General features: G+C 45.5%; 2 protein-coding genes across 17 annotated transcripts in view; one reads left to right on the top strand and one right to left on the bottom strand.

Annotated features, from left to right (window-relative positions):
• The window catches only part of LOC148183468 (ubiquitin-associated protein 2-like), a 227,991-nt gene that overhangs the window by 62,128 nt on the left and 138,511 nt on the right, over positions 1 to 27,352 (top strand). For 12 of the 16 annotated variants that reach the window (XM_088061420.1, XM_088061419.1, XM_088061418.1 and 9 more), the window contains 2 exons: positions 21,893 to 21,947; positions 23,137 to 23,240. The exons of 1 other annotated variant lie outside the window; for it this stretch is intronic. In XM_088061420.1, the coding sequence (XP_087917546.1) occupies positions 21,893 to 21,947; positions 23,137 to 23,240 (159 nt within the window). Of the gene's footprint in view, positions 1 to 12,011; positions 12,650 to 21,892; positions 21,948 to 23,136; positions 23,241 to 27,352 lie in introns of those variants that run through there. 3 more of the 16 variants (XM_088061417.1, XM_088061424.1, XM_088061422.1) reach the window with 3 other exon arrangements.
• On the bottom strand, positions 1,131 to 6,899 carry LOC148183471 (uncharacterized). The gene is made up of 3 exons (XM_088061368.1): positions 6,191 to 6,899; positions 2,921 to 2,977; positions 1,131 to 2,473 (listed from the first exon to the last, which is right to left on the bottom strand). Exons 1-3 carry the CDS (start codon positions 6,471 to 6,473, stop codon positions 1,131 to 1,133), a joined length of 1,683 nt encoding a protein of 560 aa, XP_087917494.1. The 5' UTR covers positions 6,474 to 6,899.

Raw genomic sequence — 27,352 nt, 5'->3', positions numbered from 1 at the left:
TGACAAAGGATGAGGAAAAGGCTGAGGTACTCAGTGCCTTCTTTGCTTCAGTCTTTTATAACAAGACTGCTTTGTTCTCTGGGTGTCCAGCCCCCTGAGCTGGAAGATGGAGACAGGTAGCAGAATGAAGCCCCCACAATCCAAGGGGAAATGGTCAACGACCTGCTGCACCACGTAGACACGTACCAGTCCTTGAGGCTGGATGTGCTCCACCCAAGGGTACTGAGGGAACTGACAGAAGTGCTCACCAAAACACTTTCAATCATTTATCAACAGTCCTAGGTCACCATCTACAAGAAGGGTTGGAAGTAGGACCTGGGGAACTACAGGCCTCTCAGCCTGACCTTGGTGCCAGGGAAGGTTATGGAACAGATTATCTTGAGTGCCATCATGTGGCACCTACAGGACAACCAGGGGATCAGGCCCTGTCAGCATGAGGTTTTGAAGGCAGGTCCTGCTTGACCAACCTGATTTCCTATGACAGGGCCCCCTGCCTGGTGGATGAGGCAAAGGCTGTGGGTGTTGTCTGCCTGGAGTTTAGTAAAGCCTTTGACACTGTCTCCCACAACATTCTCCTGGAGACACTGGCTGTTCATGGCTTGGCCAGTTGCACTCTTAGCTGGGTAGAATACTGACTGGATGGCTGAGCTCAGAGTGGTGGGGAACAGAGTTAAATCCAGCTAGAGGCCATTCACTAGTGCTGTTCAACAGGGCTTAGTGTTTAGGCCGGTCCTGTTTAATATTTTGTCCATGATTGGTTGAGAAGATCAAGTGCACCCTCAGTAACTCTGCAAATGACCCCAAGTTGTTGTTGATCTGCTGCAGGGTCTAAAGGCTTTACAGACGGATCAGGACAAGTTGGATCAATGGGCTGATGCCAATCGTATGAAGTTGAAAAAGGCAAAGGGCCCGGTCCTGCGCTTGGGTCACACCAACCCCCTGCAGCACTGCAGGCTTGGGGCAGAGTGGCTGGAAAGCTGCCCAGCAAAAAAGGACCTGGGGGTGATGGTCAATAGCTAGCTGAACATAAACCCAGGTGGCCAAGAAGGCAAACGGCATCCTGGCCTGTATCAGAGATTGCCCCTACTTTGATATATATAATTAAATGAAAGGTAACGAGCTTATGCGACTTACTGACCTGACGTGGCCCACCAATCCCCATTTGCGGGCCAGTGAGGGTTACTCCGGTCTGTCAACTCTATATGGTTGACATCTGAGGTAGCTGAGACTAGCTTAACTATGCTTCTGTACAGTATTTTGCTTAGCACTCCGAACACTAACACCGTTAGCAAAACAATGACTAGCAGTGACAGAATAGTTTTCACTACTGAAGCCCACCACTCCGAGAGTCCCCAGTTTTTAAACAGTCCATTGAACCAGTCATCTGCTTCTTGCTTGACTTGTCCGATCATGCTTTTCATCTCTCGGAGCGTGGCATGGATGTTAGGAGCTTTCGACGTCAGATTCATGTAGCAGAGACCCTCGAACTCCTGGCACTCGTGCCCGTGGAGCAACAAGAGAAAGTCTATTGCAGCACGGTTTTGAAGTGTCGCCTGCCTGGTAATTTCCTCATCTTCTAGGAGGGCACTTATGGCATTAGATGTTAAATTTGCTTGTTTTACTACCCAGCATTCTAGGTGTCCCAATTCACCTAGGGCTTTGGCTGCAGCCACCCAAGGAAAGAAAATGGATGCAGCAATTCTTTTTGATTTGGACCAATGGAAAATCTCTGAGTCACAATTTTCATCTAATTTTGTAGCACTTCTCTTTTGAATTTTTTTGGTCAAATTGTTTTTATGGGTCCACTCGCCAATTAATGTTTGATTGGGCGCTAACAGTGATAGACGCCCTATGGTACACGGCCCTCCGAGAAGACGGGATGGAATTCCTGCCCATGCGCGATCCCCACAAATGAGGAACAGTCCTTTGGGGAGGCTTTTGGGATGTGTATGAGCCGAGGAGTGTACTTTGATGTAGCTTAGCACACGGCACCACCTTTTTGCTGTGAACTCTTCTCGATGTTGTACTATATGGTGGAATGTTTCTTTATGAGTTGGAGGACTGACCCTAAAGTGTACACAGTATGATGCTGGGGAGGAACCCAGCAGCTCTAACTCCTGGGGTTCCTGGGTTGCCTTAGGAAAATGGGGTAGCCACTCTTCGACTGGGTTTCTTAACTCTGCTTCTACATGAGTGCTGTGTAGTTTATTATCTGCCTCAGGAGTCAGTGTACTAAAGCTGTGTGTGAATTCATCATGCTGCAAAGGAATTCCTACCAGGCAGGTAGACATAGGATTTTTTGCTGCTGCAGTCGATAGACATATGTTTTCTTGTTGGAGTGTTTGTGCCAGGGTCACCCAGATGTTCTGGCGTGGCTGTGGAACAATCCAGGCTGCTGTCAGGCTGCTCAGTGCGAGCAGGATGACAGCAGGGTTAAGGCTCATCATGGATTTGAGTAAGAGGTAGGTTATTTCTAAAAAAAAGGAAACACACATTCTTTAAAACATATTCACAGTTACAGTATGCAGGTCAGAGGCTAGAGAGGTTTCTTCTTGCTCTCTTCAGCGGCGTCTTCTCTTGGAAGCAACAGCCACTTGCTTCTCTTCTCTTCTTGCTGGTGCTGGATTCTTTGGAACAAAAGGTTTTACCCATTTCTGAGGAATCCATCGGGGGCCTGAAGGGGTGGATACACATGCGTAGCCACGCCCCCAGGTGACAAGTTCATAGGGGCCCTTGGTTTGCCAAGTTTCAGGGTCCCTGATTAAAACCGGTGGATGCTGTGACAATTTAAACTGATCACCACTGTTAAAATGCTGAGTTACAGGAGGATTCATGTTTTCAAATGAGCAGTTTAGGAAGTTAATGGTAAACAGAGCTTTACAGAGTTTCTGTTGTGGAGACATCCACACTGTCTCGCTACCTTGCCTGGCTAGGACTTGTTTGAGCGTCTGGTGTGTACACTCGATTACAGCCTGACCTGTGGGGGAGTGGGGGATGCCAGTTTTATGTTCCACTCCCCACTGCTGGACAAATTCCAGGAACTCCTTGGATTTTTACGCTGGGCCATTATCTGTTTTAATTTCTTTAGGGATTCCCAATACGGAAAAGGCCTGTACTAAGTGTTGTTTAGCATGTACAGACTTTTCTCCTGCATGAGCAGAGGCATACACCGCTCCTGAGTATGTATCAATACTCACGTGTACATACTTAAGGCGACCAAAACTGGGGATGTGAGTGATATCTGTTTGCCACACCTCACAGCTTCCAAGGCCTCGGGGATTAACCCCGACGCAAAATGATGGCACTGCCTGGAGCTGACATTTGGGACAGGTAGCCACAATGGCTTTAGCCTGACCCCGTGTCAGCTGGAACTGACGAATCAGTCCTGGCACGTTTTGATGGTATTGCTGGTGACTTATTTTTGCCTATTGAAACACATCTGGGAGACGTTCCTTTTCAGCTGGGGCAGCAAGGGAATCCGCCTTCCGGTTCCCCTCAGTGATTTCACCTGGCAACGGGGTGTACGATGTTATGTGCATCACATAGAAAGGTTGTTCTCGATTTGAAACTAAATAAATCAGTTTTGAAAGCAATCTAAAGAGATGTTCATTCTCAATGTCCTTGAGAACTGCCTGTTCCGCTCTGGACACCACCCCTGCTATGTAGGCTGAGTCTGTAACCAAATTAATTGGTTCTGAAAATTTCTCAAAGGCTCTCACGACCGCAGGTAGTTCAGCTATCTGGGGTGACCCCTCTACAAACTCAACATCAGCTTCCCAAAGCTGAGTCTGTGGATTTCTCCAAGTCATCACCGACTTGTGGGATGTCCCAGATGCATCAGTGAACACTGTGAGCGCTTTGAGTGGCCTCCGGCTCATTTTCTCACGAGGAATGAGATGGAATTCCTCATGAAACAATTTGTGTGATGGTGCATGAACTGAAATTTGCCCACTATAGCTATCCAGAGCTAACTGGAGGTTAGCATCGCTCTGCAGCAGATGCTCAAACATCTCTTTGGTCAGTCTCTCAGGGGAGTTTTTGCCTTCTCCAGAGAGCCTGACTGGGAGGTGTATACACATAAAGTCACAACTTGCCAGTTCCCGCAGCCTTACCCTGGCCTTTTGAATCAGCTGAGCCATCAGCTCTTGTGGCTTGGCGATAGTTTTGTGTCTTTGATGGGAGAGAAGAATCCATTCTATTGTTAAGAGTAAATTTCTCTGCCCCTCAGCCCATTGGAATATTAACCCATGCAGGTGTGGCAATTTCCCCAGGACAATAAATTTGAAAGGCAGCTCAGGTTTGAAGCGGTGTGCCTGTCTTTCTGTCAAGGCCTTTTGTGCCTTTTCAATTACAGTTTATGCTTCTGGAGTCAGCTCCCTGGGAGACAGTAACTCTCTCTCCCCTTTCAATAAATTGAGTAGGGGACTCAGGTCCTCATTTGTGAGACCTAGCCATGGCCTGACCCAGTTTAGTGACCCGCATAGAGAATGGAGATCTGCTAGAGTTTTAGGATTACCAATAATTTCCAATTTTTGTGGAACAACAGTCCGTGCAGTAATTTCCAGGCCCAGGTATTCCAAGGCGGCATCCTTTGAACTTTGTCTTCCTGCAATTGGAATCCAGCAGAGGTTAAAACTTTAACCACTAGGTCAAGGGTGTCTTTCAGTATGTTGTTATTGGGACAGCATATTAAAATATCGTCCATGTAATGCAAAATGATAGCCTCTCTCTTTTCAGCACGCACTGAGGAGAGCAATGACCTCACATACCACTGGCAGATGAAGGGGCTCGCTTTCATCCCCTGAGGTAATACTGTCCAGTGGTACTGTTTCATTGGAGCTTCCCTGTTAATTGTAGGAATGGAAAAGGCAAACCTTGGTGCATCCTCTGGGTGCAGGGGAATTTGAAAAAAACAATCTTTCATATCCAGTACTGCTAGTAACGAGTCTTGTGGTAACATAGTGGGGGATGGCATTCCTGGTTGGAGAGATCCCATGTCCTGTATTTTTTTGTTTATTTCTCTTAAATCTTGAAGGAGGCGCCATTTATCTTTCCCTGGCTTTTTTATGACAAACACCGGGGAATTCCAAGGGCTGGTTGTTTCTACTATGTGTCCTTTAGCCAATTCTTCTTCCACTAATTTTTTTAGGGCCCCAAGTTTTTGTTTGCTGAGAGGCCACTGGTTCACCCAAATTGGATCATTATCTAGCCAAGATAACTTTTGGACCGGACACTCTACAGTGGCCTCTATCAAAAATCCTGAGGTGTCTCAGGAATTGTTAATTTCACCCCCCTTTGGGACATGGTATTTCTCCTCCACAAGGGGCACTTGTAGTCAATAACAAAAGGTCAGACACTAGCTATTCTACCATCCGGACCTTCGATCTGGACGATATCTTTAGCAATTTTCGCCAGTTTCATCCCTCCAACACCCTGTATTTTTCCTGCCACCGGTTGTAGTTCCCAATGTGAGGGCCACACCTTCTCTGGTATGATGGTCACATCTGCCCCAGTATCAATTAACCCTTCTACATGGAGATGTTCTGATTTATGTGTGAAATTACACCCCATAATGGGCTTGTCTTCACTCACTACTTCTGCCCAGTAGACTCCTGGTGCTTTGTCATCTACTGGGACTTCTGTTGGAACAGGGATTACCTGGGCTATTACCTGCCCTTTGTCTATATAGAAAGGTGGTTGGGGGCACCTAGCTAAGAGAATGAGGTGTGTTAGGTCTCCCTTAATTGTCATGGGAGCCACCTCAATGTCTATTGGTGTGTGTGCTGTGTCTCCAATAACAAAATACCTACTATCCAGTCCAGCCAGGTCTTGTGAATTATCCTGCAAGTCCACTCCAACGATAGTCCAGCGGTCAGATCTGAAACAAAAAGCTTTAGAAGTTACAAGTCTGAATCGCTTTTGCAATTGCCAGACCTTATTAGGCAAACGTTTTTCGCAATTATACTTTTGCAGTTTTTCACCCCCCTCCCCCCTTTTTATTAAAGGACAGAGATTTGTTTCCGCTTTATTTATGTCTGCGCGCCAAGCGGGTAAGCGCTGAGACCTAAGTTTTTTGGCAAGCTGGTATCTGTGTGTTTCTGTTGTTTTAAAGGACAGTTTTTTGCAAAATGTCCCGGTTTTCTGCAGTGAAAACAAATTCGCTGTTGCTGGTCAGACGTCATCTCTTCACTCCTTGTCTCAGATGAAACTGCAGCAACAGGTCTTTGGGTGGTCCAGGGAGGTCTCTTTTCCTGCGAAAACATCTCTGCTTTCCTTGCACAGGCTTCTGACATCTGTGCGAGTGTCGGAGGGGGATCCATAGGCAAACCTAGAATGACTCTATGGCAAGACTCATTAGCATTTCTCTGAGCAAGCTCCTTGATTAAGTCTGCCTGTACCACGGGGTCTTCTACCTGACGGGAGACTTGTTCTCTTAATCGGTCTAAGAATTGCAGGAATCCTTCTGAAGGCATTTATTTTGTATTAATATAACTGCCCTTAGTGTCAGCTGTTGGTAGCTGGGTGAAAGCTTTTTCTGCAGCTGTAGTGATTTTATCTATCACAGCTTTTGGCAATGCCCTAGTTTGGTCCTCAGGTTTTTCCCATACTCCTTCACCACATAAATGCTCCAAAGTAATAGGATTATTTAATAAATCTACATTTTGGTGATTAGTTTTTAATAATTCCACCAGTATGTTTTTTAGAAATCATTTCCATGTGTTTTCCCATAAATCAAATTCAGATGGTGTAAGCAAACACCTAATAAGATCTTTAATATCTGTAGGAACGAAATCATTTGAGGTTAATGTTGTTTTAACAATGCTTTTAAATATTTCACTATTGCGACCAAAGTCTCTTTGTACTTTGCAAATTTCCTTTTTGGCTTGGTTTGAAAACGGCTTGTAAATACGGTTCTGTGGTCTTGTTCCAGTAAAAGTTACTGGAGCAGCAGTAGGGAAAAAGGCTGAGTCCCAATCCTTTTGTTCTCCATTCCCGGGGTTTGTGTCGAAGCGGCAGGGGAGAGAGGTTTGACCGGCAAGGCTAGTATTTCCCCATCCCCCAGGGGCACCACGTGGCTCTACAGTGGGAGCAGGCTGAGGGGATCCACCCTCCCATCCCCCAGGGCGTCCCCCGGGGCCATCAGGGCATGTTGCAGCAGCACAACCACACCTGCCTTTGGAATGTGGTGAGGCAACCTCACCTCCCTGCTCGCTCCTGGGCCCGCCCCCGTGTCGTTCTATTAGGAACGGCGAAAAGAACGACACAGACTCTCAAGGGAGTCAGAACAGGAGAATTCCTCAGTTTATTGCTTCAGCCTTGTTTTATAGACTGGTTCGTGGAAAGTACAGAAAGGAAACTCTTACTGGTTAGTGAACTGCTACATCACCATCATTGGTCAGTGGTGAACAACACCCTCTGACTTTCTCTTGCAAAGAAAACAAGAGCAGGAAAACAACACCTGGCACAGCTGTTTTCTGTCTCTAAGAATTGTTTTGATTCCTCCTTAAAACTTCCCAGGCTACTTTCTCAGGCTGGACTTGAGAAAGCTATGGGGCCTGCAGTTTCTGCAGGCTCCCTGCAGCCTGCTCCAAAGCTAGCATCCACAACTCACCCCTTTTGTTAGAAAAAAATAAAAAGGCAGTGTTTGTCACGTCCTGCTGGGCCCTTGCAGGAGAGAGAACAAACACAGCACAAGAGGTTTCTTTGAACAGAACTTGGAATGGATACTGACTTAGAATTTTGGTTTATGTTTTTGATGTTTAAGGATTGTTCTCTTTGCAAGGATCTGATGGTTGACTCTAACACAACTAGTTCAGTGAACTAACACACACGCACACACAACAAATAAAACATTGTTAGTCTGTTCCAACTGACAGTCTAACTTGTCGACAGGTAAGAATGTTCACTCTCTGCTTGTAGAAGGACCATCTGAGTGATGATCGGTATCTTGGTCATCATCTGAGGGTCGCCTGTTGGCTGCCTTCTGCCTTTGGTGTCGCAGATCAGGGTGAACGCACCTTGCAGGTATCCACCGTACCCCAGTATCTGTGGAAACGCATGCATACCCGCGACCCCAAGCGATGAGCTCGCACGGGCCTTGCCACTTGTTGGTGGTTAGGTCTCTCACCCAAACTTTCGCTCGAGGCAGGTGCACCTCGCCTGAGGACTGCAATGAAAGAAAATGATTCAAAATGACAGGGTTATCCGAATTCTTTTGCACTGTGAGGTGATTGATTGTGTACAAGGCTTTCTCCAGCCGGCTGTGTGGAGTTTCTCCAACCATCCCCGTTTTTTGTTTTTCTAGAACACGTTTTAGGGTACCATGAGCACGTTCGACAATAGCCTGCCCAGGGGGAGAATGTGGGATACCGAATACGTGTGAAACTCCTCATAACTGTAAAAACCGTTGTGTCTTCTGTGAGGCGTAGACAGGACCATTGTCAGTTTTCGCAGAAGAAGGTATGCCCAAGACTGCAAATGCAATTTTCCAATGGGCAATAACATCACGACCTTTTTCCCCAGTGTGAGCAGATGCCCACATAGCAGATGAGAAGGTGTCAACAGACACATGCACATACTTAAGTCTGCCAAATTCAGCAATCTGAGTAACATCTGTCTGCCAAAGCTGCAGGGCTTTCAACCCTCTGGGGTTCACCCCCACTGGCAGAGGTGCTGCAAGTCCATGACAGTCAGCGCAAGAACTGACAATGTCACGAGCTTCGGTCGGTGTTAAGTGAAACTGTTTTTGCAAAGTATGTGCACTTTGGTGGAAAAAATCATGCGATGCCTTGGCTTGTGCAATTTTGTCAGGCTGAGGTGCTACCCAAGCAGGGTTAGCTAACCTATCAGCCCTGGCATTCCCTTCTGCTATGAAACCTGGTAGATTGGTATGACTCCGAATATGCAGAATGTAATATGGGTGAACTCGAGCTTGGATTACACACCACAAAGACTTCAGCAGCCGAAATAGATGCTCATTATCAACTTCTTTCAGGAGCACACAATCTAAACGCTTAGCGAGATCTGCTACATAAGCAGAATCAGTAACTAAATTCAGTGGTACCTGAGAAAACCGCTGGAATGCCATGGTTGCGGCCCTTAGTTCGACTAACTGGGCTGAGCCTGACTCATGGCCTTCCAGCACTTGCCACTCAGACTCATCCTTCCATGTAACAATGGCTTTCCCCGTTCTTCCTGAACCGTCAGTGAAAACGGTGGGTCCTTGCACTGGCACCCGACTACTTTTTTGCCGAAAGGACAATTCAGCTGACCCTGCTAATTGCAACAGTTTGTGGCTGGGCAGATGATAAGCAATCTGCCCTGAAAAGTTTTGCAGCACACTCTGTAGGGAGGCACTGTTGGTCAGACTCCATTCAAATTCCTCCTGCCGGATCAGGAGGATAATTTTCCCAGGGTCAGCTGCCATTAACGGCAAACACCGCTGACGGCATTTAATTATCAATTGAGCAACCAATTCAAATAATGTGGGGGCCGTCTTTTTCGGTTGATGGGGCAGAAAGATCCATTCCAAAATGTGCAAAGGATCAGACCATTGTTCACTCCATTGGCCAATGATACCTGTAGGATGAGACTCTGGACAAGTAATAAAAACAGTGATATCAATGGATGGATCCACCCGGTAAACCTGCCGAGCAGAAACAGCCTGTTGAACATCCTCCAGCGCTCGCTGCGCTTCAGGAGTCAGCTCCCGAGGGGAATTCAGATCAGGGTCCCCCTTCAAAAGATTGAACAATGGGGACAACTGTGCTGTGGTTAGCCCCAAGTAAGGGCGCAACCACGTGATGATACCCATCAATTTTTGGGCATCATTCAGAGTTTTGATAGAATCCACTAATTGCACCTCTTGATGGCAAATGGTTCGATCTAAGATTTTGACTCCTAGGTATTTCCAAGGAGGATGCTGCTGAACCTTTTCCGGAGCTACTTGCAGGCCATAAGAACGCAGAGCTCCGAACAGCTGGGGCTGTATCCTCAGCAGTTCATCCTGGATGGATGCTGCCACCAGGATGTCATCCATGTAATGATAACAATAAGCTTCAGGGAACTGCTCACGGACTCCAGATAAGGCCTGAGCTACATACCACTGACAAACAGTCGGGCTGTTCTTGCAGCCCTGTGGCAAAACTGTCCATTGATACCTCTGCACAGGTTCAGCATTGTTGATCGTAGGTACTGTGAAAGCAAACTTGCATTTGTCCTCAGAATGCAATGGAATAATAAAAAAAAATCTTTTAAATCAAGGATCAGAATTTTCCACCCCATGGGAAGCATGGTAGGTGATGGCATACCAGGCTGCAGTGCCCCCATGCTTTCCATGACTGCATTGATCTTGCGGAGATCCTGCAACAATCTCCACTTCCCAGATTTTTTCCTGATCACAAAAACGGGACTGTTCCAGGGACTAGTGGAAGGCTCAATGTGTCCCTGCTGTAACTGTTCTTGGACTAATTCATGAAGGGCAACCAATTTCTCTTTTGCCAGGGGCCACTGGTTTTCCCAGATGGGTTTGGTCACCAGCCACCGTAAAGGCAGCGTGGAAAGCTGTGTGCCCTTCGCCACAGTGGGCCCTATCAAAAATGTGTCCCAATCTGCACCCCCCATGCTGCCAAAACATCCCGCCCCCAGAGGTTAAGTGGAGCTACAGTGACATAAGGCCGGACCGTAGCTGTTTGCCCTTCAGGGTTTTTGATCAGCACGGGCCGCTGGCTCACAAATGTCTGTGTGGTACCTCCCAATCCCTCAATGGCCGAACCCATAGGAGTCAAGGGCCAGGACGGAGGCCACGCAGAGAAGGAGACGATCGTCACATCTGCCCCGGTGTCGATGAGACCTCGAAGCTGAATTTGCGTCGGGCTGGCAGTTGGCAGACTCAGGGTGCACGTCATTTGAGGTCGCTGAGTAGAGATACAGGCAGACCAAAGGACTTGGGGCAGTCCGGTAGATCCAAAGCCACCATCCCCACGAGTCCGATCAGCAGTCCTAAGAACACAGGACTTAAAGGGCACAAGTTGAGCAATGCGAGTTTTTTCAGGGATGGTAACAGGGGGGGAAGGAGTAGAAACCAGGGCACAAATCTGTCCCATAAAGTCAGCATCAATGACTCCTGGGTGTACAAAAATCCCCTGTAGGGTTGCACTAGATCTTCCCACAAGCAGTGCACTCAAGCCTTGACCCAGAGGACCAAAAGCATCCAGGGGAACCTTATATACACGACTAGAATCTAATGTAACTGTTGTTGCGGTGTATACATCCACTCCTGCTGCCCCCTGGGTGCTGCCTCTAAGCTGGCTGAGTAGGCCTGTGGGGGGGCTGTGCCCTGGGAGCTCACTTGTGTCAGAGTGCAGGTCCCCTGTGCGCTCTTGTACATGTTTCCCGAATTCATCAAAAGCTGACCATTGGCATGATATCTAGATCTACACTGATCAGCAAAATGACCTGGCTTGTGACATCTAGCACACAAGAACTTTCCCTTTATTATTCTGCTGCACCTGCTGAGCCTTGCCCTGAGCATTCTTTTGCTTCCTGGAACCACCCTGGCAGCCTGGTTGTTTTGATGCTAGAGCAGCTGCCAGAGCAGACATTTTGTGCCCCACAGAGCCCACTTTGGCACAGGCTCGGACCATCTCTGGTATCGAGGGGTCTCCTGGAAGAGCCTCTATGATCTTCCTACAGTCTTCATTAGCATTTTCTCTCTCTAGTTGTTTACACAAGAGCTGTCTCAGGTTATCATCTTCAACCTGTTTCTCCAAGGCTGCTGCAATTTTTTCAACAAATGGCAAGAAGGGTTCCTTTAAACCCTGAGTGATTGTCACATATCGTGCCCTGGGAGCAGCTGTTTCCATAGTTTTCAGCAGTGCTCCAATACCAATTTTTTGCCCCTGCTCAAGGACTCTAGGGTCCCAACGGGCCTGGAGATCAGGATCGGAAAACTCACCAATACCCATAAGGGCCTCTACTCTGACCCCATGTCTGGGATCATGTGCAGGCAGACGCGTATTTCCGTCTGCAGCCTTCTGAGCCATCTGTCTCCAATTATCTTCAAAAACTTTAAACTGCACAGGCTGGAACAAGACTTGAGCCAGGTGCCTAATATCAAATGGAGCGAGCAGATCAGTGTCTATCACCCTAATGATCTGCATAACCTCGGGAGATCCGAGCCCGTACTGTGCAACTTTACTCTGTATATCCTGTACTACCTTCCATGCTACCACATTGTGCCTGTCGGGCTGTCCCGAATTCGGGGCAGCCTTAAACACGGGGAAGGCTTGGGCCGCCCCTCGGGGTGCCCCTTGGACTTCCCGTCCCAGCCGGACCCAGTCATCAGAAGCCGAAGCGGCTTCCGGTCCTCCCTCCGTCTCCCCCGCCCCAGCCCCTACGGTGTTAAAAATCCCAGTCCCGGGTGTCCCCAGCCTCTCGAGCAGCTCCCAATCCCCCATTTCCAAAGCTTGCTGTTTCACCACGTCCCAAAAATGCCCCCGATGCTTCGGATACGCGGTCACCGGACGGGGTGGGGACGGCTCGAGATGGTCCCAGGGTGGGCCCGCAGCCGGGTTGTTCTGGGCACCAGAAGAGGTGGACGGGCTGTCTGCTTCAGGCTGTGCAGATCGTCGCTCGGAGACCAAAGCAGGTACGGCGGCAGAACAGCCGCATTGGGCTTGGGGGAGGGGCGGCGCCGGCCCCGGCACGGGCCCCGCGGAGGGAAGCGGGGGGGCGGGGGAGCCCCCCCCCGCCGCTGCGGCAGAGCAGCTACAGCGGGCCAGGGAAAGGGGCGGCGCCGGCCCAGGCACGGGCCACATGGAGGGCAGCGGGGGGCGGGAGAAGCCCCCGCCGCCGCTGGCGGGGGCGCTCACAGCGTCGGTCCTGGGGGGGGGGTTTCTGGCACGCAGCCTGCTTGCGCCCGCGGCCAAAGTTCTCCGGGGACCCGGGCCGATCTGAGGAAGCGCTATGCCACTCATCCACGGTCTCATCCCCCAGTCTCTCATCTTGTACGAAGCAGGCACTCCTGGCATCTAAGTCTTCCATCCCAGCCTCACTGTCCTCAGACTGGCCCCGTTCCAGCGCCTTAAAAAGCGCGCCCCAGGCTGCTGCCAGGCTGCACACACTGGTATCTCCTTCAGTCAATTCAGACCATAAACGGTCCCCTATCGACAGCCAAACCTCGAGATCAAAGGCATTATCGACAGTCACAGTAAAACCTTGCTCTTTTATCCACTGAAATAAAGCGCGCATGGCATCTTCAGAAACACTGAGTCCCATGCGGGGCAGGGCATCCTGCCATGCAAGGTAGACAAGCTGTTCATCAGCTGAATTACAGTTCCCCATTATGAGAACTTTATCTTGGCGGCTTCGCAAATGCAATTATACAAACGCTATCGGCTTGGACCTGGGATTTCAAGCTCTGCTTCACCAAGATAAGCCATTCCAAGCCCGCTCACTGGCAGGCTCCACTATCCAGTTGGTTCTAAACCAGCTTTCTCTCTAGGAAAGCCTGGGAGAATTCCACTTACCCCTCTGGGGGGAAGGGCTGGTTTTTTTTCCCACTCGCTGCTTACCCTCAGGGGTTTAGCAGATGTACGTCACGTCGGTTGCCTTCAGACCTCGGGGGGTCACTAGATGCACCTCACGTCGGCGGTCACCAGATGTCGTTCTATTAGGAACGGCGAAAAGAACGACACAGACTCTCAAGGGAGTCAGAACAGGAGAATTCCTTAGTTTATTGTTTCAGCCTTGTTTTATAGACTGGTTCGTGGAAAGTACAGAAAGGAAACTCTTATTGGTTAGTGAACTGCTACATCACCATCATTGGTCAGTGGTGAACAACACCCTCTGACTTTCTCTTGCAAAGAAAACAAGAGCAGGAAAACAACACCTGGCACGGCTGTTTTCTGTCTCTAAGAATTGTTTTGATTCCTCCTTAAAACTTCCCAGGCTACTTTCTCAGGCTGGACTTGAGAAAGCTATGGGGCCTGCAGTTTCTGCAGGCTCCCTGCAGCCTGCTCCAAAGCTAGCATCCACACCCCCCGGACCGTGGGAACTGGGAGGGGCTCCGCCCCTCACCCCCCACTCGGCCCAGACCCCAGTTCCCGCCCCATTTCCAGCCCCCGCCCTGACTCCCGCCCCAACTCCGCCCCCCGGACCGCCCCCTGTCCCATTAGAAGCAGGCAGAGGGGAGGGGTTAGGGGTGGGGAGGGGTTAGGGGTGGGGAGGGGTTAGGGGTGGGGGGGGGGGAAGGACAGCACGTGGTTGGCGCCATTTTTGCTCAGCACATGTTCTTGAGTAAGTTCAGCCGAGCCCTCCCCTCCTTGCAGCGAGGATTTTAAGCTATGCTTTTTAGGGTTTTCTGCGGGGAGGAAAGGGTATGGGGAGGAGTTTTTGTCTGCCTGCACATGGCAGATGGGGTCGGTACAGTCCGGGGATTGTCTGAGCCCCGAGAGATAAGCATCTGGTACTCTCAAAGAATATGCCTCAGATGCACCCTCTGACCGGGGAGCCGAGGGAAGGGGGGGGAAGAGGGAGCCAAAGGCTTTTGCCTCTGTAGAATTGCTTTCTGAATTAAAAGGAACAATGGGAGGTATTTGCCAGCTGTTTTCACCCCCAATTCAACTTGCATAGTAAGTGCTTGTCCAACCTTTTCCCAGTCAGGCAGGGAATCAACATTCAAATCCGGAAAATGCAAAAAAACCCATTTTACTAATTTCCTCAGCTTATGTTTTGAGAAATTGATATTTCCAGCCTTTAAAATATTCTTAATATGGGAATATTTATTCCTTTCCTGTGGAGACAAAAGAGAACCCATGGCCAATCTTAAGGCTTTACTACACAGACTGGTCTAACCTTTTTTACCACCGAGAAAAGCAGAAAAGATCCAAACTGCGGTCAGGGTTTAAAAACCACCGTGGAGCCCGGGACGCGCCGCCGGTGCACCCCCCACACACCACGTGTGCAGCCACGTGGATTCCCCTGGTCCCAATACTGGGGAGAGGCTCTGGCACCAGCACCACCACCACCGTGACTCGCAAAACCCCACAACAACCGCTGGATCTCCCGCACCCCCCGCGCCCCCCCCAGTACCTGTTTCCTGAAGGACGCGTGGTGTTCGAAGAAAAAAAGTTCTCGGTCCGAGTTGACTCGTGTTCTCACCGAGCTACCAACTCGACCCCCCTCAGTAAAGACTGCGGGGTAGGTGACGGTCCCTAGGCTTGTTAGAACACCAGTGGGGTGTTTTCCAGCCGTCCCGAGGGGTTCTAAAGCCCCACGTTGGGCGCCACCTGAAGCAACCTTCCCTTTGCCCCCCGAAGTAATCCAGGCTAGCTCTGTCAAGGGGGGGTCAGGGGAGATTCTTCACGACCAAGAAAAAGACCAAGAAAGGGCTGCTCCTCCCTCCGGGGTATCGGAGGATGTTTATTCTGGCTGGCTTCCAGGGGGGAGAAGAGAAAGAGCTTCTCTTTCCCAGACTTTTTCAAACCTCGGGAGAGGGGCGGGGAGACATATAACACCAACCAATGGGATAACGTTTCAGGGACAGGGAGGGGAGGGGAAAAACACGTCACAGCTGCATAGAAGGTTCACAGAGAAACTAGGTAACTCCCAGAAATATGCACTACCACAAGAGATAGTGTAGCCAGCAGAACCAGGACAGTGATCATTCCCCTGTACTGGGCACTGGTGAGGCCACACCTTAAATCCTGTGTTAAATTTTTGGCCTTTCACTACAAGAAAGTGGAAGTGTTCAAAAGGCATGTGGATGTGACACTTGGGGATGTTATGTTGGTGCTAGGTCAACAATTGGACTTAATCTTGGAGGTCTTTTCCAACCTTAATTATTCTGATTCTAAAAACGGTTACTAGAGTACATGCATTGTATTATGAAACTGATTTAATGCTTCTAGCTTTATGATAACTAATAAGACAAAATTATTTGAATTGTAATGTATATATAATTAATATCAAGATATTATAATATATTGAATATAACTTCAGTGTTTGTTCTGATAATATGGAATACCTAGAATATGAATTTTCTATACTTATTCTCCTTATATCTCTGTAAGGCTTAAACTTCTGTCGCCTTGGCGTCTGCTGGGAAGATGGCTGGCTCTGTATTCCCAAAGCAGAGACCAGGACTGTTTGATTATTGTGTAGTCAGAGATAAGCACAAATCTAAGGTGTTGCCTGTACTTCTAGTCTGTTCCTTTACTGTTCTTAAGCCTGTTTCTTAACATTAAAGTGTCTTCACCTAATTAAACCTGTCAGTGTGAAAATCTGAATTTCAAAATAAAGCATCTGTGATGCAGTGGAAAGATTTAGGTCTGCAAGCTCAGCCAACTAGATTTTTTACAGATTAAGTTATTAAGTTAATGGAGTGCTCCAATCTGAGTTGTGATGCTACACACCTTTCTCATGCTCCCATGTAGTGTGCATTTGTTTTGTGGGAAGAATAGTTATGTATGAGATGAACAATTCTTTCTATGCACGGATGGTACCAGAGTGAAGTCTTGATTGTGTAATTATAAGTGTTTTTAACTCCCAATGGGTTTTAGTGGAGACAAAATCTCATTGCCTGCTTAGGTTGACTTCTCTATAGTTCATTCCAGAAAAGAAAAATATAAATTGAATAAGTGGTGCCTAATGTGAACCTAGTCAACTGAGGGAGATATGTGTAATTTTACTTGCCTGATTCCATTATTTGCTTTTGTGCTCAATATGCTGATTGATTGTAAGAAAGTCTATTCCTTTAGACTCAGTGGAAGATTTAATGAGCTACTGCCACGTCACTTGTTGTCTTTTTGTCAGTATATAAAAATGTTGTTAGAAAAATTGCTGATTGTGAATTACCACAGGGAAAAAAATAGTGAACATTGGCTGTTGTAATATAAATCCTATCTATGCATCTTTGTAGAGTAGTGTTAAAGCTATACTTTTTATGTTAAAAGCATAAACTGGCATTATTGCTGGGAGGAATTGATCTTGTCTGTCTCCTGGTACATTTGAACTTTATTAGAGGATTGATATAAGTTTAAAATTAACCAAGCCAAAAAAATAAAATGGGGGCAGGCAGCATGGTAGCTGGGGAAAGCAGGGGTTTTGGTGGCTTATCCTTGTTTAAAGGTGACTGGTTTTCTGGCATTTAGCAAGTGGGAAACTTGTTTGAAGAGCCGATACAACAGTGACCTAATAATTTTGTTTTCTGATGGTGATTTTGTACTCACTTTTTGACAGTATGTGCAAAGTTAAGTGCAGGAAAGAGCAGAGTTGTGATCACTAGTGAGAAACTTCTGTTGTAGTAGCTGTGATTTAAATGGGTTTGAGTTACTGTGGGATTGCATGCTCAGAATATGGGTCCCTGCTCTGATTTGTGTGAAGCTCTGTTTGTTCACTGACCCTTTAGTCACTGTTAAAAAGTAGCAAAAGTTTGGAAATACTTGATGGCCATTCACAATTGCTTCGCGACTAACTTCTCTATGTTAGAAAGCTGTGTACCTTTTAATTGTTTTAAGGCTATGTTTTAATTTTGGCAGTGAAGTAACTTTCTTAGCATGAGAATTTAAGAAGTGATTTGATTGTGTCAGAGAATATCAGCCCTTCCCACTGGCATCTTGCATTAATGACCATGATGTCTGATTCTGTGTCAGGGTGGTCTTTCAGTTGTGGGTACTCACTGTCCCATATTTTGAAACAGTTCTTCATAAGTGTCTTACAGATTTGAATTTAGTGCTAACCTTGCTGGTTTGGTACTGCTCTTTTGTCTTCACTAGAATACTTTTTGTTCCATTTGTTGATTAAACTTAATTTCACTTTTGACAGAAGGCATAGACACAGCTTTATGAAGTTAAGGGAATCTACTTGAAATTCAAGTTCAGGATTAACTTTTTATACCAGATCACCTTGAAAATGCCTTGCTAACTAGTAGTCTAAGACTGTGCATGGAGCTTCAGGAACAACATGATATTTTTCTAGCAGTTTCTAAAATTGTTAGAAGTTCTTATTGCTGTTTTTAGCCAGTAGTTTATTGTGCCCATCCTGTTATGGTATCTTACATATGCCTTGTTTGCTAAAACTTCATTTTATGTATAATAGGCTAAAGTATTTTTTTCAGACTTTTGCACTTGGGAGGCTGGGGTGACTTACTTTCTCTTCTAAAATCTATTTCTACTTCCATGCTAGCTATTCCAGCTACTGTCTTTGTACCTAATGTCTGCCTCACTCAAAAATATTTCTGCTTGACTGTTATTGGGATTTACAGCTCCCAGTCAGTCTTGTACTTGTGTTTGTAAAAAATCTTTTGATCTCTCTTCTGTGCATCATTAGTAAATGATGTTTAATGCTGTATTGATAGCTGTAGGAAGTACAGTGTCCCAAAGTAAACTTTTCTAGCTGTTTCTACTTTTTTAAGAAAACCAACAAAGCCAGTACTTACTAGGCAGAAAGATAACCCAGAGTGCACTGACTTCTAAAGCTGCAACCCTGTAATGCCATGGATCAGCTTCCCAGATTGTGGATTTTAGGTGGGTGAAGGAGAGAAAAGCAGTAGAAGAGGTAGGCTGAGCAAGGAGGTTTAGAAGTTTGAGTTATCAGATGGGTACAGCAGGGTCTGGTATACTGTTTATGACAGGGCAAAGATCACAGCTCTATGTGTGGGCTCAGTTAAGAGGGATGGCAACTGCCGGGTTGCAGTTGTTACCCTGTCACTGTCAGCCATGAAATGATTCACACAGACACAGCTCAAAGTGTGATGAAAGAAGAAGAACATTTATTCTGTCCTTTCAGTATTTATAGATTTTCGACAATGACCAGGGATTGGATAGTCAGGTCACCACCTTCCCAACCACACTGGCTGTGAGAGACGTCCATCAAAAGGCATATCTTTAATGGAATATATAAACATCTATGTTTATAGTTACTTTCCTGGGAAAGTGGCTATAAATTATGAAAACAATATCAAAAGGCCTGATTCTCAGGGCGATATTACCCCTTTCCTAATCTCTGTCTCTTCTCTCCAGACAATTGTGAAAAGAGTGCAAAGAAGGAAATGGCCTAGTGTCAGACTTCATTCTTCTGTGTTCTTGTTGTTCTGCGTTGCTAGATGGGAATCCTTCCTCTGCAGGTTTACATGGTTGTCATCCTGTATAGAATAGGGGTAAACCCTATCATCAAAATGCGGATAAAGTTATCCTGCTAATTTGATATTTCTAAGTCCTTGGGTTTGCATGGCAAGGTTTTGGTAGCAAGGGGAGGGAGTGACTACAGGGATGGCTTCTCCAAGAAGCTTCTGGAAGCTTCTCTTATGTCTGACAGAGCCAATGCCAGCTGGCTCCAAGATGGATCCACCACTGGCCAAGGCCAGGCCAATCAGTGACAGTAGTAATGTCTCTGTGATAACATATTTAAGGATGGGGAAAAAAAATATTGAACAGAAGTAATTGCATTCAAAGAAGAGAGGAGTGACAATATGTGAGAAACAGTGATGGAGACTCCAAGGTCAGTGAAGGAGGTGCAGGAGGTGCTCCAGGTGCCAGAGCTGAGACTCCCCTGAACCCCATGGTGAAGACCTGCAGGTTGTCTACCTGCAGCCCATGAAGGTCCACAGGAGAGCAGACACCCACCTGCAGCCTGTGGAGGACCCCATGCTGGAGCAGGTAGATGCCCAGAAGAAGGTTGTGACCCTGTGGGAAGTCTGTGCTAGAGCAGGGTCCTGGCAGGACCTCTGGCCCCATGGAGAGAGAAGCCCACACTGCAGCAAGTTTGCTGGCAGGACTTGTGGGGGACCCATGCTGGAGCGGCCTGTTCCTGAAGGACTGACCCTGTGAAAGGGACCCACGCTGGAGTAGTTAATGAAGAACTGCAGCCTGTGGGAAGGACTCACATTGGAGAAGTTCATGAAGGACTGTCTCCCATGGGAAGGACCTCATGCAAGAACGGGGGAAAGACTCCTTTACCTGAAGAGGAAGCAGTGACAGAAACAACATGTGATGAACTGTTCATAACCTCCATTCCTCATCTTGCCGCACTGTTGGAGGAGAGGGGGTATGCTATTTTAAGTCCCCCTGCTCCCCTGAGGTCATGTCATGTCCAGCCGCGGCCCAGAGGAGGGGGGAGTTATGTATATATATATAGCAAGGACTAGAGATAAAACGAGGCTCTTTTCTTCCTGGGACGGTGTCCCAACTTTATTCAGGGGAATCTGGTGCAGAAAAGAGAAAGAATCTGATCTCGTGCTGCTTTTTGAAGAGAGGGGAAAGGGGGAAGAGTTACATGTTACAACCAATAGGAAAACATCACAAGGGAGGAGTTAGGGGAAGGAACTAACATTGCCGCTCAGAGGGTATATCTCAGGATTATACCATGTTTCTTAATGCATTACAACGGGGGTAGAAAATCAGGAATAAAATTAAGCCTGGGAAGGAGGGGGGAGTGGGGAGAAGGTGTTTATAAGATTTGTTTTACTTCTCATTATCTTGCTCTGATTTTGATTTGTAATACATTGAATTAATTTCTCCAAGTCAGGTTTGTTTAGTCTGTGATGGTAATTGGTGAGTGATCTCTCCCCTGTCCATTTGTGGAGGGGAGTGATAAGAGCAGCTTTGGTGGGCACCTGACTTCCAGCCAAGGTCAAACCACCACAGTATTTTAGAGGTCCAGAAATGTCTTTTAAAACATGGATAGTGAACTAGGGCAAGGAGAACAAGTAGTAAGGGGAGGAAAAGGAAAGTCATTAAAATAAGAACTTTCTAAACTGAATTTACCATGTCTTGGAGCTACTGTTTGTTCAGTTTAGATGGTCCCCTCAAAATAAGAGGTAATTTTGATTCAAATTTGAAGCCTTTCATAGCTAATTCCAATGTTTGGACAACCAGTATATCAGTGACTTAGGATTATAACTTTTGTGCTCTGGTAAGCTTGTAGTTGTTCAGTGACTTTTTAGAACCACATAATTTTGTCATTAAAATAAACATCACTTTGTTCTCAGCAGCAACTCTTGCAATACCAAATAATATACATAGTCTCTCTCAAAAGAAACCCAACAAACTGAAAAAGCCTCAGATATTGAGGTTATTAAAAATAAAACAACCACCAAAACTATGTAGAAATATGCCACATGTAAGAAATAGTTTCTCACAGTTTGCATAGACGTGTGCTTTATGGATGGTTAAGTAATACAAAAATTTTCATGCTTTCTTGGCACTATGCAACATGCAAAAATAAAGCCATTCACTATATTAAGACACTTGTAAACTGAGGTTGGTAACTGAAATGGGCAGCAACAAATATTTGTTGTTAAAATAGAAAATAATATTCTTGTGGGTAATAACAAGGAAGTTTGAGTAATTTGAATTGGATAATTTTCATGTCAGTAGTTATGCTTGAAGGGTAAACAAGGAATCTGTTGGAACAGGTTGGTGAAAACACAGGAGGGTAGGGGTGGGCTGAGTCAGAGAAGGAAGCAAATGGAATATTTAAACTTTCTTTTCACAGATAGTAAGTGATGGAATTTCTTGAGAGATCAAGGTATGCAGGGAGGCTGGAATTTTAAATCATTTAGGCAAGAGGGAAAAATTAATTCAAATTTTGAACAATGTCTAATTATTTGACAATAGCAGTCTCATGGGATGATTCTTTACCTAAAGTCTTTTTCTTGGCATTTGGAGCTACTTCACTAGATACAGAAAATATAGCAAAGAATTGCAAGTCCTCCTGAAACATGAGGTCTTAGATGAACTGTGGCTTACTTGTATGTGTTAGGGAAATTTGGGAAGTAAATGATATTTAACCACAGTGCTTTTTTTTCTTCAACCATTATATTTTCTAATGTGACAGACTAGCAATTGGTGGCTCCTCTGCTGTTGCTGTTAAATGGTGTTTTCTCTCCTAGGGTTTGGACGTGGCAGAGGGAGAGGAGCAGGGAGGTTTTCAGCCCAAAGCATGGGGTAAGAAACACACAGAGCACAGATTTTGGCAAGGATCAAACTCACTGGAAATATTAATTGACAGTGTTGCCACTGTGTGTCTTAATATTGCTGTATGTTTGATAAACCTGTATAGATACAAAAATTTAAAATGTCTTAGATTATTAATGGATTATTTTTGTCTTAAACCAGTATTTCTACTAGACACACCTATACAAACCTAATGCAAGTTCACTCATTGTTAATATCTCAAACTTGGGAAACCCATTTGTACCTATCAGTAGCAGCCATCAGTAGTGTCTTGGAGACTGAAAGTTATGTGTGGTGCATATAGTTCTAGGTCAATTAAAAAAATTATTTGTTTCAGTGTAATGTAGTACTTTCAAGTTCTATATAAAACCAGAAAGACTAGTGATGCTAAACTTTCTCCTGTTTTTGAGGTTTCATGCTTTAGCTGTTTGGATGTACATTGACCCTAAACCAAAATCAAAAGTAGCTACTCAGCAGCTCTAAAATTTGTTCTCAGTTTTGGTGGAATAACTTGCTTCATGAAGTGTAGCCTCCACTGCTTTCACTCAGTGTTTGCCTTTAATGACATTTCATGTAACATCATTGATGTCATGATGAACAGAAGTTTCATCCTACTTTTCCGATAATTCTTCTTGTTCATACTTGTAGATGATAAACCGAAAAGAGGTTTTTCTTCAATGATCCTTTTTCACCTTTTAGCTTCATCTATGTGTTTTAGCATTGGTGTCAAGAGTCCATTCTGAAATAGTTACTGATGTTCTGACTCCTGTCCTGCACAGGTCTGGTGCTCTGAAAGGACATGATACTGGTTTTTCATCAGTAAGCCACCTTCTGAGAAACTGTCAGCTGAGAAAGGCTTATCATTATGCATATAAACTAATGCTTTATAAGACTGGAGGAGTAGGTATGCTGCTAACTGCTATTTCAGGAATTGTTGGTTTGGTTCACATTCTCTACAGTAATTTTTTTCAGTCTCTTTTTTTTTTTTCCCCCCCCCTTCTTTTCTCCTTTTATCTGTGTCTGCTCATAGAGAAAAAAAATTTGAAACCAAAACAATCAAGATAGATTATGTGGAAATCAAGAAGTTAAACCTAATGCAACTTCAGATAAAAATGATGACATCTATGTTCATTGAATGACCCATATGTTCTCTTCAATTTTTAAACTTTTAAAACTCTAGGACATTTAACCCTGCAGACTATACGGAGTCTTCTGCCACTGGTGGCTTTGGAACAAAATCAGAGATTTGGGAGACTGGTCAGAATGATGCAGATGATGGAACTGGTAAGATACTTCCAGAAGTGGAAGGATTGAAATGAAGACCTGTAGCAAATTGAAGTAACTATTCTGTTAGTGTTCAGTTAACTTCTGAAAATGTGAATACATTTCACATGACACAGATATTAGTTCTCTTTTATAGCTTAATTGCTACTAACGTGCAGAGCACATGCTGTAGCCTGACTCTGTCATAATAGAGACAGACAATGACACCTGTTTCTTCTTTCATCATCACCCCATCTTTATTGCACACAGCTTATATTTATATGGTTATCAGAAGGCACCATGCTTACTTCCAATTGGTTAGGAACTCAGTTCACTGGTTGGTAATGGTGAGTGTACATGTCAATCAAAACTTTTCTCTCTAACAATGTTTACATACTTTTTCTACTGATTCTCATGGGACAGATCCCTTTTTACTACAGGTGCACTTGTTTTTCTCCCCAAGAATAGTTTGTTATGTTAACGAAGTTTTCATTCTCAAGATGTTTTTGCATGGGAACTTATCAGGCTAGCTGCTAGCTATACTTAGCTGAAGTAACAAGGCCTGAACCATGATTTAACAAGGCCTTTCTTTTGTAAGGTTTTACCTATATGTGTCAACTGTCTTGTTAGAATGAAGGGAAGGCAATTTGTAACTTTTTTGGTTTAATGCTAACAAACCCTTAAGAGACAAAGGGACTTAAAGAGTTATTGGAAGAGTCTTGTGTCACCCTGGAAATTGAAGCCGCCTGATAATGTTTTCATAGTTTTAGTTACTTTCCCATGAAAGTTCTGTAAACATAAGTTGTTTATCACATTCCTTCTAAGAAATGTATTTTGATGGACATTTCTCATGACCAGTGTGCTTGGGAAGGTGGTAACTTGATTATCCAATCCCTGGTCATTGTCAAGAATCTATAAATACTGGAGTCAGAGAATAAAGAGACTGTTTTTTCTGTTCTGACACTGAGAAGTGTTTGTGTGAATCATTTAGTGTCCTCTAATGACAGTCTTGTATGTGAAGAACTGTGTTAAAGGATGAGCCAATGCCTGAGCATTCTCACACCATTCAAGAAGTCACACACACTACCTGAGACTTTAACTGCTTAGACCAGAGTCCTTTCGTAGTAGGCAGCTCCAGTGAGCCAATGGGTGCCCCTTTTGACTCCATGCTAACACACATTCACTCTCAGATGTGCTTCCTCCTTCTTCAGGCTTGACCCTAGGTTTCCCACAGCAGAGTCTCAGGCATCTGATTTTATAAAAATAAATTTAAGAGTGGTACAGCAGCAGGTCAGCTCGACCTGGGTGCTTCTGGAGAGGGATCCCAGACAAAGAAAACCCTAGACTTTTATGCCTTTCTAGTCTATGCATGCATTCTTGCCCCATTCTTCACATACCTTGCACACACCTCTTGATCCAATGGTGATTTTTGTTCTGGGGTCTTATAACCCTTTATTGTATTCTTTCTCTGTGTCCACACAGGCCACTAACTGTTCTTATCTTGTCAAGTTACAACTTCTGCTGATGGCTGTAGCCTTTTTATCTTCTGCTTTGTACTTTTTGTGCACTAGTTCAGTTGACAGAGCATGGAAAACTGAAAAGTCTTTGATTTAGAGTAAGCACTAAAACATCAGTGTATTATCAACATTATTCTCATACTGAATCCAAAACACAGCATTGTACCAGCTACCGAGAAGAAAATTAAGTTTATTCTAGTCAAAAGCATATCTAGGTGAAAGTGAATTTTTTTGCATGTCACATTAACATATATTCTATTTACTTGAAATCCCATGTCCAACCATACACAACAACTGGAATTGAATGTTAAACAATGTAGCATTGGCACAATGAACTTTCCTCTTGTTGATTATCTCTATCGAAGTTCGATTTTGAGCTGTATCTGATTTGCAAAAAGAGAGCTCTTTCATTGGGTTTTCCAAGGTTTGGTCACCCATCCCATAGAAGTGTATGTTACGTACCTCCCCTTTAGTCTTGTTAACTTTATACCACAGTGGGTCATCCATTGACTTTATACTTAGCCATGCAGTTGTGGTCCTCTGGATTAACAGCACCAAGAGTAGTGAGATGCTCCACTTCGTGTCTTTGGTATATAGATTCTTTCCAATGTAGGTATTTGTTATCTGGTTGGTTATTCATTGCTAGTTTGACGTGAGAATGGTATATCCAATTTTCTTTTCATACAACTTTAAAAGCAAAATTAGAACACATTAAGACAGTATATGGGCTCTCCCATTTGGGTTCTAATTTGGATTTTTTGCGAAAGTACCTTAATTAACACTTCCATCTCCAGGTTGTAAATAAGGTACCTGTATTTCAGGTGGTGTGGACTGACACAATTGAACATACTTCCTTTTTTCCTCAAACCCCTTTTGCATATATATAACATACTAGTTCTAGTTCTAGTACTAGTACTTTAGAACTTGTGACAAAATGAAAATGTCAGTGACTAGCTGGAGTGAATGGGTCTCTGCCTGGGAATGGATGAAGAGTTTATGGGTCAGGATTAAAGGGAGAGGAGGGACAGGTGACAATATAGTGGGGGTCTGCTACAGGCTACCCAACCAGGAAGACCAAACTGATAAGGCCCTCTATAGATAGGTAGAAGTGGCTTCAAGTTCCCAAGCCCTGGTCCTCATGAGAGGGAGTGACTTCTACCACCCCAGTATCTGCTGGAAGGACAACACCACAGCAGGGTACAAACAGTCCAAGAGTTTACAGGAATATGTTGATGGCAACTTCCTTCTCCAAGTGATAGAGGAGCCAACAAGGAGAGGTGCTGTGTTGGACCTTCTTCTTGCCAACACGAAGGGGCTGGTGGGGAATGTGAAGCTCAAGGGCAGCCTGGGCTGCAGTGACCATGAAATGGTGGAGTTTGAGAGCCTTAGAGCAGCAGCAAAGAGGATGCACAACAAGCTCACTGCCTGGACTTCAGGAGAGCAGACATTGGTCTCTTTGGGGATCTGCTTGGTAGAGTCTCATGGGATAAAGCCCTGGGAGGGAGGTCCAAGAGAACTGGTTGATGTTCAAGGATCACCTCCTCTAAGCTCAGGAGCAATGCATCCTAATGAAGAGGGAATCAAGCAAAAATTCCAGGAGGCCTGCATGGATGAAGAAGGAGCTGCTGGACAAACAAACTCAAACACAAAAGAGAAGCCTACAGAGGGTAGAAGCAGGGACATGTAGCCTGGGAGGAATATAGATTGTCTGAGCAGCCAGGAATCAGGTTAGGAAAGCTAAAGCTCCTACAGAACTAAACCTGGCCAGGGATGCCAAGGGCAATAAGAGAAGCTTCTGTGGGTAAATTGGTGATAAAAGGAAGACTAGGGAAAATGTGGGCCCTCTCCCGAAGGACAGGGGAGACCTGGTTATCCAGATCATGGAGAAGGCTAAGGTACTCATTAACATTTTTGCCTTAGTCTTCACCAGCAGGTGTTCCAGCCACACCACCCTAGTTGCAGAAGGCAAAGGCAGGGAATGTGAAAATGAGGAACTGCCTGCTACAGGAGAAGATCAGGTATAAGACCATTTAAGGAACCTGGAGGTGTACAAGTTCATGTGCCCTGGAAAAGGGGAAATATAACCCCCATTTTTAAAAAGGGAAATAAGGAAGACCCAGGAACCTATAGGCTGGTCAGTCTCACCTCTATGCTAAGGCATAAGGAAAATAAGGAGGTGATTAGTGACAGCCAACGTGGCTTCACTAAGGGTGAATCGTGCCTGACAAATTTGGTGGCCTTCTATGACAGGGTTTACAGATGTGGTGGATGAGAGAAGAGTGACTGACATCATCTACCTGGACTTGTGCAAAGCATTTGACACTGTCCCGCACAACGTCCTTGTCTCTAAACTGAAGAGACGTGGATTTGATGGGTGCACTACATGGTGCATAAGGAGTTAGCTGGACAGTCACACTCAAAGAGTTGCAGTCAAGGGCTCAATGTCCAAGTGGAGACCAGTGACGAATAGTGTTCCTCAGGGATTTGTGTTGGGACTGGTGCTGTTTAACATCTTTGTCAGTGGCATGGACAGGGGAATTGAGTGCACCTTCAGCAAGTTTCCTGATGAGACCAAGCTGTGTGGTGCAGTCAACGCACTGGAAGGAAGGGATGCCA

Source organism: Pseudopodoces humilis, chromosome 12 (genome assembly GCF_049639895.1).
Source record: "Pseudopodoces humilis isolate 2021_Gansu_Grassland_sample_001 chromosome 12, ASM4963989v1, whole genome shotgun sequence".
NCBI lineage: Eukaryota > Metazoa > Chordata > Aves > Passeriformes > Paridae > Pseudopodoces > Pseudopodoces humilis.
The sequence above is the reverse complement of the archived record's forward strand: the minus strand, read 5'-3'. Positions and strand labels throughout refer to the sequence as shown.